Source organism: Rhinatrema bivittatum, chromosome 19 (genome assembly GCF_901001135.1).
Source record: "Rhinatrema bivittatum chromosome 19, aRhiBiv1.1, whole genome shotgun sequence".
Classification (NCBI taxonomy): Eukaryota; Metazoa; Chordata; class Amphibia; order Gymnophiona; family Rhinatrematidae; genus Rhinatrema; species Rhinatrema bivittatum.
The window spans coordinates 29,095,457-29,113,133 of NC_042633.1; the positions used below are offsets into that span (position 1 = coordinate 29,095,457).

The 17,677-nt window shown below is 48.2% G+C and overlaps 1 protein-coding gene across 1 annotated transcript; it reads right to left on the reverse strand.

The window, feature by feature from the left end:
• Positions 1 to 2,326: 2,326 nt before the first annotated feature.
• LY6G6C (lymphocyte antigen 6 family member G6C) lies at positions 2,327 to 10,963 on the reverse strand. The gene is made up of 3 exons (XM_029585673.1): positions 10,830 to 10,963; positions 4,124 to 4,237; positions 2,327 to 3,505 (listed from the first exon to the last, which is right to left on the reverse strand). The coding sequence occupies exons 1-3, from the start codon at positions 10,879 to 10,881 to the stop codon at positions 3,303 to 3,305; spliced, it is 369 nt and encodes a 122-aa protein (XP_029441533.1). The 5' UTR covers positions 10,882 to 10,963; the 3' UTR covers positions 2,327 to 3,302.
• Positions 10,964 to 17,677: the final 6,714 nt, after the last annotated feature.

The following is a 17,677-nucleotide window of genomic DNA, read 5'->3' on the forward strand; positions in this document are numbered from 1 at the left end:
AGAGAAAAAGGCTGATGTAGTAAGGTGCAAGTTTTTACTCCTGTTTTAGCATGCGTTTTCCTGGTGTGATTTAACTCTGTATTTAACAGGGGTTTTAACTCCTAAAAATGCACATTAAACCAGGAGTAAAAACCCACACTAAGATTAGCATGGGTGCATGCAAATCCCATGTAAAGAAGGCATTAGCTATTCCCCAGCAATGCAGGGAGGTGCGGTAAGGGCCAACAGCTGAAAGCACATTTTCTTAATGTTGGAAATTTAACTCCTGGATCAGAGCAGGAGTAAAATGTAACTCACGTTTCTGGTGACCATGTTTTACTATTGCTGTGCCCAGTGTGGTACTGTCTAGATGCTTATACCCGACAAGGCTCAGTAATAGAATAACTTTGGCTACCAGAAATGTGAGTCTGCACCACCTCGGATCTAGGAGTTTAATTTCCAATGTAAGCTCTTTGGGCAGGCACCTATAGCTGAACAATACACCGGCACTGTGCGTGCCGACTTTGGCGTACTATTTAACTGTAGATTCCCATCTCAGGGAGCTTGTACTTTGTTCAGCTGGCTGGAAGTGCCCACTCCAGAGAGCAAACTCTTGCATCCAATGCCATTTGGGCAAGGAATGGCAAGTAAAATGAAAGCATAAGCTCTCTGGGATGTGCACCTACAGCTAGCTTAACAAAACATAAACTGACACTGGGCATCCTTTCTTGGGCACAGTCTCATGGGGACAGTCTCGTATGCAAGGCCAGAAAGATGCTTGGCTGCATAGGGAGAGGAAGGGTCAGCAGAAGAGGGAGGTGACACTGCCCCTGTATAGGGCCCTGGTGAGTCCTCACTGAATACAATGCTGGAGACCGCACCTTCAGAAGGATAGAAACAGGATGGAGTCGGTGCAGAGGGGGCTACTAAAATGGTCAGTGGTCTTTGTTCTAAAGCATATGGGGATAGATATAAAGATCTAAACATGTATACTCTAGAGGAGAGGGGAGATAGGGGAGATATGATAGAGACATTCAACTATCTCAAAGGTTTCCATGCACAGGAGCTGAGCCTTTTTAAATGGAAAGGAGGCTCTAGAACGAGGAGGGGTCATGGGATAAGGGTGAAAGGGGGCAGACTCAGGAGTCATCTTAGGAAATATTTCTTTACAGAGAGGGTGGTGGATGTGTGGAACGGCCTCCCAGTGGAGATAAAAACAGTATCTGAATTCAAGAAAGCATGGGATAAATACAGGGGATCCCTAAGGAAGTGATGGGAATTATAATGCTAAATTAATTGGATGGATGGACAGACGGGATGGGCCGTACGGTCTTTTTCTACCATCATGTGTCTAAGGCCATTTGGGCATGGCATGCCAATTGAAATCAAAGGGTAAGCCCTCTGGAATGGGCAGCTACAGCCATTAGGGATGCCCAGCACCAAAGTGCCTACTGTTCAGCTGTAGGTGCCCTCTCTAGAGAGCTCTCCCTTTGATTTCATTTGGCATGCCGTTCCCAAATAGCCTTGCACGTGAGGTTGTTCCCAAGTCAGGATACCCAATGCCAATCTTGTATGCAAGTTCATTTTGGTCGCACACTTTCCAATTTCAAGCACTTACCTCTTTACTGCTGTTTTAAAGCCCTTTTTAAAGCATCTTTCTGCATTAGTGTGGATTTTTCAGGTTCGCTCGTACCTCTTTACTGCTGTTTTAAAGCCCTTTTTAAAGCATCTTTCTGCATTAGTGTGGATTTTTCAGGTTCCCTCACGTTTTAGCGCATTTTTTCATTTAGCGTGCTTTTCTAACTCCTGTTCATTTTGCAATTTGTTCCTATGCGCATAACTCCTTTGAAAATTCACTCCCAGAAGCGCTGATGATTCTTAGAGGTCGTGTGACTGTCAGGACTTGTTTTACTGTAATTTCTGTTGCTTTATGCACCACCACCTCCCACCAGAAGCTGCCATTCTGTGCAGATGCACCATTTGCACACCCACTTGCACCAGCCCTGCTGAGCTCAGGATAATTAAAGAGATTGTACACTCCTGCCAGTGAGTGTGAGTTTCTTAGCAAGAGGTGTAGTCTAAGTGCAGGTTATTAAAGGGATTGCACACATTTGCCACCCTAAGCATGAGTTTCTGAATAAGGGGCATAGTCCACCTGAAGGGTTATTAAAGATATACTGTTTTGTTATATTTATTTATTTTATGTTCAATGTCTTGATGCAGTGTGGTTTGAGATGTTGTTTATGTTAATTGCTTTATATTTGTTTTATAACGTTTAATCGATTCTATTGCTGTATTGCACCATGAGCAGTTGATTGGAAATAAATACATATATAATAAAGGGATTGCACACACATCACAATAGTCCATGCATAGTCTATTCTAGCATTTTTTCATTTTATTTACATCTTTGCCTGAAAAGATTATCGGCATAGAAGCTGGACATGGTACAGTGCAGGCAGTAATGAATCCTGCTGGTTGGAGATCAACAAACTCATCTTTTCGGTCACATGACCTATGAGGCGAGGTAGAAAGCAATTCCGTTCCATGGGTCTCAATGTAGTCAGCCTCAGGCACTGCCGCCATCCAAAAGTGTGGGGATGGCCCCTGTGCTGGTCATCTAGCCAATGGCTTATCACATGCAGGGTCAGACACCATGATTAATGCTAGGAGAATCAGAGTCCACAAACCTTCTATACTGATCAGAAGATTAACCGATAGGGAATTTACAGGGGTTAGTACAGGCTGGTAAGCATATGACTCATGAAACTTAAACACCCTCTGAGAAATTTGCAAACATTTTCCCATGCAAATTTTGCAGGCTATATACATAAAGAATACATACAATTGAAGCCTGAGACATGGCACAAGACATCACTCCAAGGAGACTGGTGTGGTGAAGGGAAGGGCAGAGTTAGGAATGGGAGGGGTTTGAGGTGGAGGAGCTGAGGAAGTTCTGAGTGTTGAGGAGGGAGTTCTGGGGCGTGTGGAGTGGGGAGGAGAGCATTGATGTGTAGTGGAAGGAGGGAGTTGTAGGTGACAGGGTGAGGTTCTAGGTAGGGGTTTGAATTATAGGTGATATGGGAAAGAATTCCTTGGTTATGGGAGTAAAGGAATTCTAGGCTATAGAGGGAAGAGTTATAGGTGGTAAACAGTAAGAAGTTATTGATGGTGCAGGGGAAAGGTAAAGGAGATGGAGGAAAGGAGTTGACAGTGGAGAGGACAGGTGCAGGGGGTAGAGAGGGTGTTGATGGTGGAGGGGAGGGATACACATTAGGGAAGGTGGCCATCTAACTCTGAATCCATCGCCTTGGCTCTGATTCCTAATAGAGTTTAAGAAGCAGGATGATCATGGTGAAGAGGCCAGCCGGGAGTGAGAGTTGCAGGATGGATGCCGAATTGCACAGGTCTGTATTGCAGCAGGTTGTGGTATAAGTAAAGCCAAATATACTATCCGCTGTCTGTGTGCTATTGCACTGAGTCAGAGTAGGGTCTGAACAGTTCATTTTCAAGAAATACAAATCTCCTGTATGGAGGGACAAAGAGAAAAGGTCAGATCTTAAAGCAAAGAGTAAAAGCACCGTACATTGGATCAGTACTAGGTCAGAGGGAAGTGTGTTCCCAACACCATGCTTGAACTGTGGGTCAGTAATGGCTTAGCAGAAATAATCTCCCCTAACACCATGTTGGGTATTGGGTCAGTACTGGCTCAGAGGGAAGAATGTAACCTAGCACCAGACTGGGACACTGGGTCAAAGGGAATCTCCATATTGGATAGTCCATCTAGTGCTACTAATTCTGGAGCATACATGATTTATCTTATTGAATGAACCATGGCTAATTATCTCTGCTCATAGTTGTATCAACTGTGGTTGACTATATTTTGTCTGACATTCAGAAATGTCCCTAGTTCCATCACTGACAATTATCAGTTGATGCCAGGTCATCATGGCAGTCTCAGCCAGTCCTAGTTTTACCCTCACTTGTATCTATGTGACTTGTGCTTCAATTTCTCTAAGAGAAACAGGAAACTACAAGTCCCAGAATGCAATGTGCACACCCAGGCCTGAATACGGTATAACACTTGGGAAGCAGCAAGAGGCAGGGGGCTAGGAAGAGAGACGGATGAGAGAAAGATCCTTACCCAATGAAGCTTTGATAGTTTGACATGAGTTTCCAGTATTGCAATTGTTTTTCCCATTCAAGCATCCAAGAAAGGGAAACTTAAATCCACAGACGTTGCACTGTAGTCCTTCCACTGCCAAAGATACAGATTGTCATAAATAGGTCATCTCAGCACACTGTTTCCAACAGTGTACCACATCTGTCTGCACATCTGTGTCCATCTATCCTGTAGAGTCTCTCTTTAATCTGTCTATATACCCATCTCTTTCCCTCTCCTGTGTAGCAATATCTCCGCCTGGGCTACGTCCCAGCTGAGACATGGAACCAGGCCTGGTTGCATGCATGGACTTATAGTTCCAATTTCCTAAGAGAATAGGATTATATCCCATGCATGCAATGGAGAAAAAAACTGAATTAGCCACTCTGGGTAGACCTGTGTGATATAATAGCTCCCTCTTTACAGCTAGCTTTATATAGGAGCATTCTAGATTGAGCATACTTTACTGAAGTGTGGTAGGAGTCCAGAATTCTGGAGTAGATTATGAAAGACACTGGCTTCCCCTAAACTCTGTTCTTTCCTTTCCTCTTTCCATTTGAAGAATATTTGCAACCATTTGACTGAAAACTAAGCACATATGACAACTTGGTCAAACCGGTTTATCAATATGAGCTGGTTTCTGATGGGTATTGTGGCACCCGTCTCCATGCCGGGCAGCGGAAGCTCACTGTCCCTTGCCCCTTCCCAGTTCAACTCCTTTCTCCTTCTGACTTTGACCTTGAATTCTCTACCATAGCCCATTGGAGACCAGGTAGCAGTGGCCTGGTTGCAGCTATGCCAATGGTTGCATTGGCTTGGGTTTACCTCTCCATGGTGGTCAGTTTTTGGAATGTTTGAGGGTTGCATAGGGTGGGAACGAGGCTCATGTCATGAAGCCCTCAGACATGCATGGGATAGGATGAAGCTTTTTTGGTGGGTGCCTCTCCAGGAGCAGGGAGGACAGGTTTTGTCATGGTAGACTCTTGGCAGTAGAATAGCACCAATCCCAGTCAAGGTCAGTGAGTGACTGGAGATGGGTTGGGTCCTGACTGCCCCCTGGAAGTGATATAAAAATATGTGAAAACCAGAAATTCCATCTCCCTTACACCTTTCTGTGCGTCTCTCTCTTTTGCTCCTTACAACTCTTTTTGAGGTAAATATTTGAAAACTTGCGAAGCAGGTAAGATAAGCGGGTAATGTTATGTAATTATCTCTAACCGGATACTCGGCTGCAATTATTCAGGTAAAAGTGGTGCTGAGTATTAGGATAAATCTAGCCAGTCAAAGATTGACTAGATTTCATGCGGCTGGATTCTCTTCAGCTTAAAGTGCCCAGTTTGAGCTGAATATGAGTGCTAAGTCTTTTTTTTAAATAATAAAACCCAAGCCAGTGATCCCCTCCCAGCACTCAATAAGCTTTATTAAAATAACCCTCTGGGACCCGAGCAGGCAAAAGTTCCTTCTGCTTGCTCAGCTAGGGGGTGTGTGTTGAGGATGTGCTGGGAGAGAGGTGGGCAAGGTGGTGTTTGTGTAGGGGGGAGGGCAGGGTTGAGAATTGGGCCTTGGACTGGATTCATTTTTATGTGGATGGGGGCATGGGATCACATCTCAGCGCGGATTTTGTTGTAATACCTATGGAGTGCCAGCATGGAGTGGGGTGGGATGGGATCATAGGGTCAACCTCAGTGGCTACAGCACAAACTCCCTCTACTACCAGGCACTACCAGGGAGTTTGTGCTGTAGCCACTGAGGCTGACACCGGAATATGAGCTCTAACAGGAAGCATCCTAGTTCTGCTCTACGTCTATTATAGAACTGGAGCTGCAGATGTTTTTATTGGGTTTCGGTCCTGTTCTGTCTAGTTTTAGGTGAATGATTACTCCCACATAAGAGAACTGTTTCTTTTTTGATCCAGTAGTTCCCCCTTTCACCTCCTCTTGCCAGGTCAGTTGGAACCAGTGCTGGGCTTGGCACCATTAGCTTTCAATCACAACTACCTGGGTTTTTTTTACCCGATTTGGTAGCTGGGTAAATGTGAATTGGTTGTTTCCTCTTTCAAAAACAAAGTACAAAGACTAAGGGACATGAAGTTACTAGGTGATACATTTAAGACAAATTGGAGAAAATATATATTTTTTTTATCAATGCATAATTAAACTCTGGAATTCATTAGTGCAGCTGCATTTAAAAAAGGTTTGGACAAGTTCCTGGAGGAAAAGTGCATAAACCATTATTGAGATGGAGTTGCAGAAATCCACTTCTCCCTGGGATAAGCAGCACGGAATCTATCAATCTTTTGGGATCTTGCCAGGCACTTGTGACCTTTGTGGGCCACTGTTGGAAACTTATCCGAATAAACTTATCCGCCTAACTTTAGAATAGCCAGCTGCACTCAGTAGTGCGGCTGCACCACTAAATAATATCCCTTCGGAGTTAGCTGGGTAAGTTTATCCGGTTAAATTTGCAACTCAGCCAGTGACCTGTCTTTATAGCTAATTTAAAGCTCCCAGCTGATCAGTCCAAAGTAGACATAGACTTGGTTATTTAGGAAAACGAGTTTTGAGTTGGATAATTATTGGCTTTTCCTGACTCTTCCACATTCACCTGCAGGGCTCATGATTTGCAGTAGGTCTCCAATAGGTTGAGCTTATCGTGCAGACCTTCTGGGGTAGGGGATAAACTGAGGAGATCTTCGGCATAAGCTGGTATTGGATCTCTTACTTGTGTTTATTTCAGCCCTGGGGGCTGAGCATCTCTCCAGCCCCATGGGAAGATCGTGGATGTAGATGTTAAGGCAGGCAGGGTTCAGGCTACATCCCAGTCTGCATGCTGTGCTTCGGGCTGCAGGTAGTTTGGCATTACCTTTCAGCTGACAGCTGAATACATGGATTTAATTACAATCATAGGCCTCTCCTTTCCCGAGTCCAGTTCGCAATAGGGGCAAGGTCGCTGCTGGGGTGCAAGATAGAATGAAAAGCTGTTTGGAAGTTAATAAAGCATGGAAATGTTTTCCCCAAGGGGGTGCGTTTTGCATGTTTTTTTTAAACTGGTGTGGTTGGGGAGGATGCCTTTGGCTGCATTCTTTGGGGACTGGGTGAGGAGCCTTAGCTTACATTGCTGTTGACACAGAGCCCTTTAGAGCTGTCTGAGGTCAGTGGTATGGCCCTGTTTAGAGATTGCTGTAATTATCCCCTCCCAGCATGTCTTAGGGACAGGGCCAGAAAGAAGAATCTGGGAGTGTCCGTGTGTGTGTGTGTTACTGTGTGTGTGTGTGTTACTGTGTGTGTGTGTGTGTGTGTGTGTTACTGTGTGTGTGTTACTCTGTGTGTGTTACTGTGTGTGTGTGTGTTACTGTGTGTGTGTCATGACACTTCTGTGTGCTTGTCTCCCCTTACACTTCTCTATGTGTATCTGGCTCTTGATAGTTCTCTGGATGTCTCTCTGTCTTTCTACCTGTCCCCCTCCCTCCATTGTTTCCTTCTGGCTCTCTTGCTTTGTCTTGCTCAGTGAGGCTCGTTTCTAACTTTCTGCCGCAGTCTCCCTTTGCTTTGTCCTTTCTCTGTGCCGCTGCCCCTTGTCTCTCTTTTGTACAGGAGATGATGACACTTGAACTGGGCTTTTCTACAGAAAGGACCCTTCTGGGGAAGCTTGTCCCAGGAGAAAGGGTCTTCCTCCTGATTCTCCGCAAGAAAGGGCAGGGAGAAAGGGATAAGTAAATCAAGTCTGCTCTCAACTAAGGCATGGGATGAGTGGGGGGGGGGGGGGGGCAGAGGGAGGCTTAGGGGTGGATTTGATATGGAGCTCCCCCCTATGCATAATAATTTGACTCAGTCAGTGCCAGAGCCGGGGATTAGAGCCAAGGCCTGGATTAACAGGAAGAGATGCTATTTGGAGGACCCTCCCTCGGCATACCTCTCTCACTCCACGGATTATAACATCTCCCCCCACCCCCCACCCTGACCTCAGTCCTATTGGAGTGAGAGGAAATGGCCTGCGATGTTTACTTTTGTGTCTGGAAATCCAGTCTCTTGCCCACGGCTCCTGAGAAGATCCAGGCATGTCCTGCCTGCCAGGGTGCCCTCTCCCTCCACCCACACCGTCCCTCTTCCTCCCCTCACACTTACCCTTCATCTCCCTTGTCCTGACCCCAGCATGGTCTGCTGCCGCTGTTTCCAGTTCGGGGGGCAGGCAGCGTGTCTAGTTAAGTCGTGGGCCATGGTGCCTCACCCGGTATGCGGCCAGGTGAGGAGGGCAGTGGCACAGCTAGAAGTGCGAACAGGGACGGCAGGAGGCGCTGGCCAGAAGTAGCAGCTCAGTGCAGGCAGGCCCGGCTCCCGCCATGCGGACCTGACCTCTCCTGTTCATTTACGCCAGTAACAGAAATGTAATGGGTGGGCCGGGCTCAAGACAGGGGCAAGGCATTCAGCTAGCTGGAGCCCGGCCAGCGCAGCTGCGGTGGTTGCTGGACCTGTCGGTGCCTTCTCCACTCCTGTACTGGAGGGATTCGTGCAGGGGTTGGCGTGGGCATCTGGAAATATTGTCCTGCTGCTGGGGGATGCCAGCTGCACCCTTCCTTTCGGGACGACCGCCCAACTCGTCCTACCCAAAGACCGGCACTGCTCAAAACACTTTGCCTTAGCAGGGCTCTGCCTTCTTATTAACCCTCCATCCCCGAGTCCCCTTGTCAGCTGTCCGTGCTGTACGCATCCTTTTGTGTGTGCATGCGTGTGATGCCTGGTGGGGGCTGTCCGTGCAGGGGGCCTGCATCGCCGTCCCAAATTCAGGACACCTGGACTAAAAGTGGGGTTGCCATCTCATCCCCCAGGTCGACCCAAACAGGCTGAGCCAGACCCATTCATGCAGGTACTTGTTGATTTCTTCTCCACCAAATGAAAATCAGAGCTGCACCGGCCGTGCCTGCTGTGGGGCAAAATCAGGACTGCATGGGCCTGATTGGGTGACCGGGGAGGTTTGATGGCGCCCCCCCCCCCCCCTGCCCAATGGTACCCAGACCTTACCACTAACTCCAGGGGCTGGAGAAACGCTTTGAGACCACCCTGGGGGGAGGTCACGTTGTGCGCTGAAGAACATGGAGGAAAGGAGTGCTGGGGCCAGGGGGGGGCCCTCGGGGATTCTCGGGGATTTCTATTCCGCTTTCCCGATTGGCAGTGAAGGCAGGAGAAGGGGGCCGCGCCTCTCCATAAAGACAATAAGAGCCGCCCAGTCTCTGTCCAGTTTAATTCCAAGGGTGGTGCCCATCTCTGGCTTCCCCCTCGCTTCTTTGCTGCTTGGGAACCCCTTTGGGTTTCTCCCGGGCTTTCTGTTACTGTTTGTTTGTTGTTACTCCACCTCCTTCCCCAGGAGGCCGTTCCGTCTCGCTAACCCCCCTTTTTCCGATGTTGCTCCTGAGTTTCTCTCCTGGGAGCTTCATACCGTGACCTCTTGCTCTAGAGCATGCTCGCCTTCGAAAAAGGGTTTGCATCTCGTGCCTGGCTGATACCTGTCATGCCCACCCTATCTCTCCCCTTTCTTCTCGGACACGTACAGTTAGATCCTTCTCGTATGACGTTTGGTGTTGCCCTTGTGCCATTTTGATTGCCTCTCTCTCTCTCTCTGGACTGCTTCCAGAACTGGACCCAATAGTCTAACGGAGGTCTCCCCAATGCCTGGCACAGAGGGGTCACCATCTCCTTTCCTCTACTGATTATGCCTCTTCCTGTGCATCCCAGCATCCCTCTGGCTCGGGCCACCGCCTCATCACACTGTTTTCACTACCTTGAGAGCACTGGAGAATAGGCAGGGCTAGCAGTTACCCCAAACCTTGCTAGAGCAGAAGCTTCTTTGGGTCCTCTGGGTTTTAGCTTCCCATAAATTCTTTTTATCAAGCTAAGGACATTGGGATACAGCTTTAATTTTTATATAATGAAATCTGCCCGGGGCTTGCCTTCAGGAATACACAGACTATCAAATACTTATCAATTAAAAAAAAAAGAAAAAAAGCATCTTTCTAATGTATCATTAGGCTGAAATGTAAATATTGTGCTGTTCAATTTCTCCCCTTCCATCCCAAGTTTATTTTCCTTGTTTTTTGTAACTTTCCCTCTCCCTTTTTCTGATTCACTGTATTTAAAGTTCAAGGTTCTTATTGAAAATATTGTTTTTTACGTTACGTTATGCTTTACACTCCTTGTTATTTGTAAACCGGGTTGATGTGATGCCTATCATGAAACTCGGTATAACAAAAACAATAAATAAATAAATCTTGGAATCACCCTCGGTCTGAAAAGAGCATAAAAAGAGACACCGGGAGAAGGGGCAGTAACCTTCTGAAACACCCAAAGTAAACATACAGCATTGAGCAAGGAAAGAGTGACCCCAGGGAATGAGCAAGCAGCATCCTGACACACCCAAGGTGGAAATACAACACAGACAGAGACGAGAGACCCCCCAGACTCAATGATGGATTCTGCTATTACAGGCACTGAGCGGCATGTTTCTCACAGCCTCTGTGCTGTGAAATAGATTAATTGGGTATTCTGTTACAGCACAGCTTGGCATGGTTCTCATGGCCTCTGTGCTGTAGAATAGAATAGTGGATTATTCCATCACAAGCACCGCTCAGTGCATTTCTCACTGTGTCTGTGCTGCTGTTTTTCTCAAAGAGTTTAAGAGGTTTATGAAAACTCACCTGTTACGAAGCAGCAAAGGGTCAGCAGCCCTGCTAGAAGAAATGCCTTCATTTTTCTTGTCTGGCCAAAGCAGAGCACACAGGTGCTTCTCACAGGCTGCGGTGTCTAGGTACAGGGTTAGCCTCTGGGCTCTTCCTTTATATTCTTTGCTGACATCACTGGTGGTGTCAGTTCACAAGGTAAGGCCCCTCAGACTTTCCTCTTTCTTGACATTTGTGCCTGTGTTGACAAAGTCAAAGAAGGGAGAGGTGTCCTGGGGGGAGGGGCGAGGGAGGCAGAAGGGGATTAAGGAGGTAGTGAGTTGCACAGCTCTTTCCCACAGTAGCAGATTTCGCTCTTCTTTGGCCACACCTTAGGTGCTATTGGCGTTCTGGTGCCCTCTCCCCCTGTAGGGTTAGACGACATGGAGCAGAGGGTCTAAGGCAAAACCCTACAGAGCTCATGGGTAGTTTTCTGTGCCACGAATTAGGGCAATTCTGAAGCATATCGGCAAGCATTGCCAGCTTTTATATTACATCGTAAAAACAAACAGGTTGATATTCAAAAAGATTTGTCCAACTAAATCTAGGCCTTAGCTAAACCCCACCTTTGTCCTGACCATGACCCCCACTGACCAGGTGAGTCGTTACCCAGCTAAACCTTAAGCAGATAAGAAAAATAGGTGGTGTGGAGGGGGAAGGGGGAATTTCTGCAGGGGGGCTCCCACTTAGTGCATGCTACTAATATTGGGGCCGATGCAATACAGCGCGCACTGTTTAAGCCGCAGTTGGACGCGGGTTGTGTAGGTGCTACCTAATACCCTTATGCAATATTAGCGCCTCCACAACGCGCATCCAACGTGCGGCGAAACTAATAGCGCACATCACATGCAAACGCATGTTGATGAGGCTGTTACTCACCTGAAATTAAAAAAAAAAAAAAAAAGTGCGTCCAAAATGCACAGTTTTGCACCCAGAAATTAACACCTGCCTAGAGCAGTCATTCATTTCTGAGCACCCCCAAAAGTTGTACAGAAAAGCAGAAAATGCTGCTTTTCTGTACATCCTCCTATTTAATATCGTTGTGATATTAAGTCGGAGGAACGAAAGATTAAAAAAAAAAAAAAGTTTTACAAAAAGTGCGGGCGGACAGGTTCGGGAAACGGACGCTCAGCTAACCAGCGTCCGTTTCCCGAACCTGTGGCTGTGTGCCAATTAGGAAAATGGATGCCGATAAATTCAGCGTCCATTTCTTAATCGGCGGACGGCTGCGGACAGCGGACCTCTCCCGGGCGCACGCTGTCAAGGAGGTGCTAGGGGCGCGCAATCCACCGTAGCCCCTCCTTGACAGCGCGACCCCTAATTTAAATATTGCATGGCGCCCCCGGGAGAGGTGCCTGGGGGGTGCATTTCTTTGCATCGGCCCCATTGTTAGAGCAAGGGAGGATGCCAGTGGGAGGGCAGCACAGGCTGCCAGCATGGCCTGAGGATTGAGGGAGGGTGGGATTAGGGGTACCAGTGTTTTTGAGGGGGATTAGAGTCATTTTATTTTTAAATTATACTCTCGTGAGGGGACTCATCGGGCTGCTGTGGCCTGTGGTGGTGGTTGATTTTGCTTTTTTGAGGGGGGGGGAGCAGATTTGAGCACCATGCCCCCATGTTTTTCATTCTTTTGGGGGATCGGGGGGGGGTAGGGCTTGCTTTTTGGCTTAATTGGCTGTACACCTAATAGAGCTGGTCAAGTTCTGAGTTATAACTTTAGCTGGGTGCAGTTAGTGCCATGGCTAAAATTATCCAGTTAACATCCCAAAGCAAATGGAAAGATGCGCAGAAACACGCTAGATAAATAATGTCAGAGGAGAGCGTGTGTTGCGAAAAGCAGCAATCGGTCTGCTGTGTAAAGTTAGTTGCAGGTTTAGAGAGAGACCAGAAGGCCTTACTCCAGCAGCACTGCTGTATACACACATACTGGCTATAATATTCCACATCCAAACACTGGTTATAGATACAACTCTGTCCCCTGACACGGGACCGTGTTTCGCCAAGGCTGCATCGGGAGGGATGGCTTAAACCAGGTAAATTTACAAATCTACAATACAAGCAACAGGTGCACTGTGTACAAGATGAAATCAGTCTAAATACACAGACCAAAGCATGGCAAACATCGAGGACATCTTGCAAAGTGATAATGTACATGCTATTTCAATAAGTGAATGAGCCTTCAGGCCCTGGAAAGCAGCGTTAAAGCAAAGTGCCACGAAACGACTGAGGCAAACAGAAATGCGCACCAAAAGAGATAACCAATGGTGAGAAAGGGGCGGAGCAGAAAGTGTGACATCACCAGATCTAGTAAACCGCAGGAAGACGGCCTATATTCGCTTTCTTTATTAAGGCCGTTCGAGATAAGTGTACGCATTTCATAAACCCATCATTGTTCACGACGGGTTAGGTACAAAGAAAAATCGCTACCACGGGGCAGAGGGGATCCAACTTCCAAGGCCAAAAAAAGCGCAGCTCAGTAATGGAGCGACCCATTTCCCCACCAGTGGTTACATAGGCAGGAACAATGTTGAAAGATTCGTGTTCTAGCAGACGAGAAGTTTTTCCGATGTATATAAGGGGACATGGACAGAAAATGATATTAAATGGCTCCCATGGTATCCCAGTGAGAATTGGGGTTGAGCTCCTACTTTTTACCGGTGTTCGGATGTAGAAACCATGACACAGTACTGGGTATAGCGGGCAAGCCAAACTGTGTCCACAGGGAGAGTGGGCCCATCCAGCTATCCGCAAATGTTCGGGGGCAACCAAGAAGAGAAGACTCCAATATGTCTCGGAGGTTCTTCCCCCTTTCGAAGGCGAACCTGGGTCGTCCAGAAAAGGCAGGATAAGGGCAACAGCTCTTGCCAATGTTTATTAAGAATGGAACAGATCTCCCCGATGCGACTGGGAAAAGAGAATGCACACATCATTCTGTCACATGGCTGAGAGGTAGTTGGTAAAAATAACCAGTTGCGAGGCTTTTTAAAATAAATTGCGGTGAGTACCCCCTAGAAATAAACCGGGAAAGCATGGCCTGTGCTTGTACAGTGAAATCAGATGTAGAAAACCATAATCTACGCCGTTGTAAACATTGCCCAGTAGGTATATTACTCCGAAGGGGCCGTGGATGGTCACTTGTGAATTTTAACAGGGTATTCCGATCGGTGGGCTTACAGTGCTCCCCCTTATAGTCCCCGTTCCCTCTCTCATACTCAGTCTGGCCTACCTACACACAAATTCACCCAGTGCCAATGCCTTCTCACATACAAGAACACTGGCCCCCACCCATTCTCTCTCCTACCCAGACACATGTCCCCCCCTCTCCTTCCACAGCCCTCCTTTATGTCTGGGCCAGGCTCACCCCCCTCCCCTCCTGTCCCTGAGTGACAGGAGGGGAGGGGCTGGATTATGGAGCAGAGTGGCTCTACTTTGCTCTGCTCTGTCTGCTCCAGGCTGCTACCTGGGATCAGGAAGCAGAGGGCTGCTCTGTGCTGAGTGAGATTCACCCCAGCTGCTTTACTGCCCCATATGTTTGCCATCCTAGGCAGAAGCCTTAGTGTGTCTATTGGCAAATGCAAGTTTGCTTTCGCATCCTTAGGCTAGGGAGGGATGAGTTTCTGCCAGCGTGAGGGACCCTGTGACTTTTAGACAAATGTATAACTGGGGACTGTTCAGCTTTTAGAGAGGTCTCTTACTTAAGGGGGGGGAGCTGTGAGATCTGACATTGGCTGTGACTGCTAGAGAACTCCATTGCCTCAGGCACAAACTTAGGCCTAGATATATCAAAATGCGGTAAGCACTGCATGTGATAGCAAAAGGGGTGTGGTTTATGCAAATGTTCAGTTTATTGCAATTGGTGCTAATTGCCTATGTGAAGAGCTAAGTTAGTGCAATAACATTATGAGAGAGAGACTGGCCATAATGTCATCTCCCCAGATATAGGTATTTGTATCCCTATGGTAGGCCCACCCAGTAACTGGAGGTGAGGTTTAGGTAAGAGTGTAGGGGGTTAGGGGCCACTTTGACATTCAACGTGAGACGTACGAACAGAACAGTGGTCTCTTGTGAAGATTTGATGACCTTCGGAATGAGGAAACTCACTCCAAGCTGAGCTGAATCTCGCTCAACAGAAAACAGCTCTCTGCTTCCTGCTACCGCCCTTCTCCCCCCAGGCATGCTTTGGGGAAGTTAGGAGGGGAATGGGGGGGGGGGGGAGGGGTTGTATGTATGAGAGAGAAGGGACTGGCACTGTGTATGTATATGTGCCTTATTGCCAAATTGGGTGGGATGTTCAAGAGAGGGAGCAGGACTGGCACACGGAGAGAGGTGACAGTGGGGGAGAGGAGGAGGATGGAGGGAGAGGGGTGAGAAAGGGTGGAGACAGCAGGATTTGGGAGAGAACAAGGTGGAGAGGAGGAGGGAGAGAAGGGGGTGAGCAAGAGGAGAGAAAATATCTACCTTGAGGGAGAGAGGGGACCAGGGATAGAGGAAGATGACTGAGGGTGTGGGGGAGGATAAGGGTGAGAGGACGCAGAAAGGGTGGAGAAAAGAAGATCAGGGATAGTAGGGGATCAGGGATGGAGATGGAGAGGACTCAAGGGTGGGGGGGGGGGGGGGGAAGGATGAGAGAGGGGACTCAGGACTGAGGAGGGAGGGGGAGAGAAGGAATCCAGGGAGATAATATAGGAAGAAAAGGATAAGAAATGGAGGAGAGCTTGAAGGAGAAAGGAGGGGGGAACAGGCAAAGGAGAGCAGGCAGGGAGAACAGGAAGAGGAGAAGGGGATAGAAAGAGAAGGAAAGACAAAGAAAGAGAAGAGAAGACAATGGAGGACACCAGAGACAGAAAGGAAATGAAGGAATGGAGACATGAGCAGAAAATGAGGGAAAAGATGCGGAGCCCGAGCCAAAGCTTGGAGCCCCTTTTATGGTCTGAGGGAAGAAAGGGGGAGCAGATGCCCCTGCATGTCTGGCAGTGCTCAGTAATAGCCCCGGGGCCTGAGGAGGCCAGGAAGCGGACACCCCCCCCCCCCCAGCTCACAGCATGGGTGCTGAGGGGCTCCACCCAAAAGCTCTTTGCCTCCTGGGTGGAGCTGATCCTTTATCAAAAAGCAGGAGAATGGCAAGCCCAGTGAAAGAATGCAACATGGGGGGGAGGTCCGAGCTAGGGATGCACCTTCCTGACATTCCAGGGAGAGAGAGGGAGCTCGTTTCTTTTATTTCCCCCTTCTCGCCAGCCATCAGCCCCCAGGAGCCCAGGCTGCCCCCTTCCTGTTCCTTTCTCCTGTAAAGGTTCAAGGATCCCCCTTCCCCACTCCCCCCGCGCTCGTTCCCCGCACCCCGAATTCCACGGAAATGGCCAAAGTCTAAAGGGGGCTGGGGTGATCCTCGGTAGCCCCTACCACATCCCTTGCCAAAGTGGCAGCGCTGGCCCTGAGGCTGCTGTTTTGTTGTAAGGGGGGGGGGGGGGGGGGGAGGATTGGCAGGGAGGGAAGCCTGGGCTTCTTTTGTTTTGGTTTTGGGTTGTTGTTTTTTTTTTTTTTTCAAATTTTCCATTCATTTTTTAATTTATGTAGATTTAAATAAAGAAAAAAAAGAATTGCAAACAAAGAGTGAATGAGGAAAGGTAGGAAGTGTGATAACAGAAGATTATTCGGGCAGCCAGGACCTCTGGGTCCTTTACGCAGTCACGGAAAGTCAGAGCCTCCAACCCCCCCCCACCGAACACTGCTCCCCTCCCCCAACACACTGCAGCATGCAGGTATGAATAGATACAGTCTGATCTCAGCCAGCAGGCACTTGGCTGTCACCTGGTCACCTCACCGCCTGAGCCAACATCTGCCCGCTAGGTTGAACGCAGAACCACAACTTTGGATGACGAGGCTTATGGGGGCCAAAAGGGAGCAGACGGTGGCATGGCGACTCTTGGGGGACACACGGTAGGCCAAAGACTTGTTGGTCGGGATGGAGAGTCTTCCCATTGTCACAGCACTGTGGAGTTGGCTGCGGAAGCACAGCCTGTGCTTCTTTCATCTTCCCCTGGGTTATCACGTGGAGAGAGCGATTAGGCAAGCAGCAGAAGGCTGGAGGAAATGCACTTTGGGCCTTCTTTCAACCCAGCCAACTCTGCGGCCATACGATTTAGTACTGAGGTGCCCTGCCCCAGGACTGTGGCTGAGAAGGGCCATGAGGCTCTGACAGGCCCCGCCTTGCCTCTAGTGCTTGGAGGTCAGAACTGCAGTAGAAGCTTCTACAGGCTGCACCTTCCTTCTAGTAGCTGGAGGACCGGGACAGTGTGCCTAAACTTGAGGAGGGAGAGCATGCACCATGGAGGCATCGCCAGTCATTTCTGTCCCTTCATGTCTATCCATTGTACCTCACTAACTCACACACAGTGCAGGAAATAAAGACCATCCCCAGGTGTTTCACTCCCTTCTATCTCACGATATCACATGGTGTAGAGAATAGAGACCATCCCCAGGTGTTTCACTCCCTTCTATCTCATGATATCACACGGTCCAGGAAATAAAGACCATCCCCAGGTGTTTCACTCCCTTCTATCTCATGATATCACACGGTGCAGGGAATAAAGACCTTCCCCAGGTGTTTCACTTCCTTCTATCTCACAATATCACACAGTGCAGGGAATAGAGACCATCCCCAGGTGTTTCACTTTCTTCTATCTCATAATATCACACGGTACGGGGAATAAAGACCTTCCCCAGGTGTTTCACTTCCTTCTATCTCACAATATCACACAGTGCAGGGAATAGAGACCATCCCCAGGTGTTTCACGTTTCACAGTCTTCTATCTCACAATATCACACGG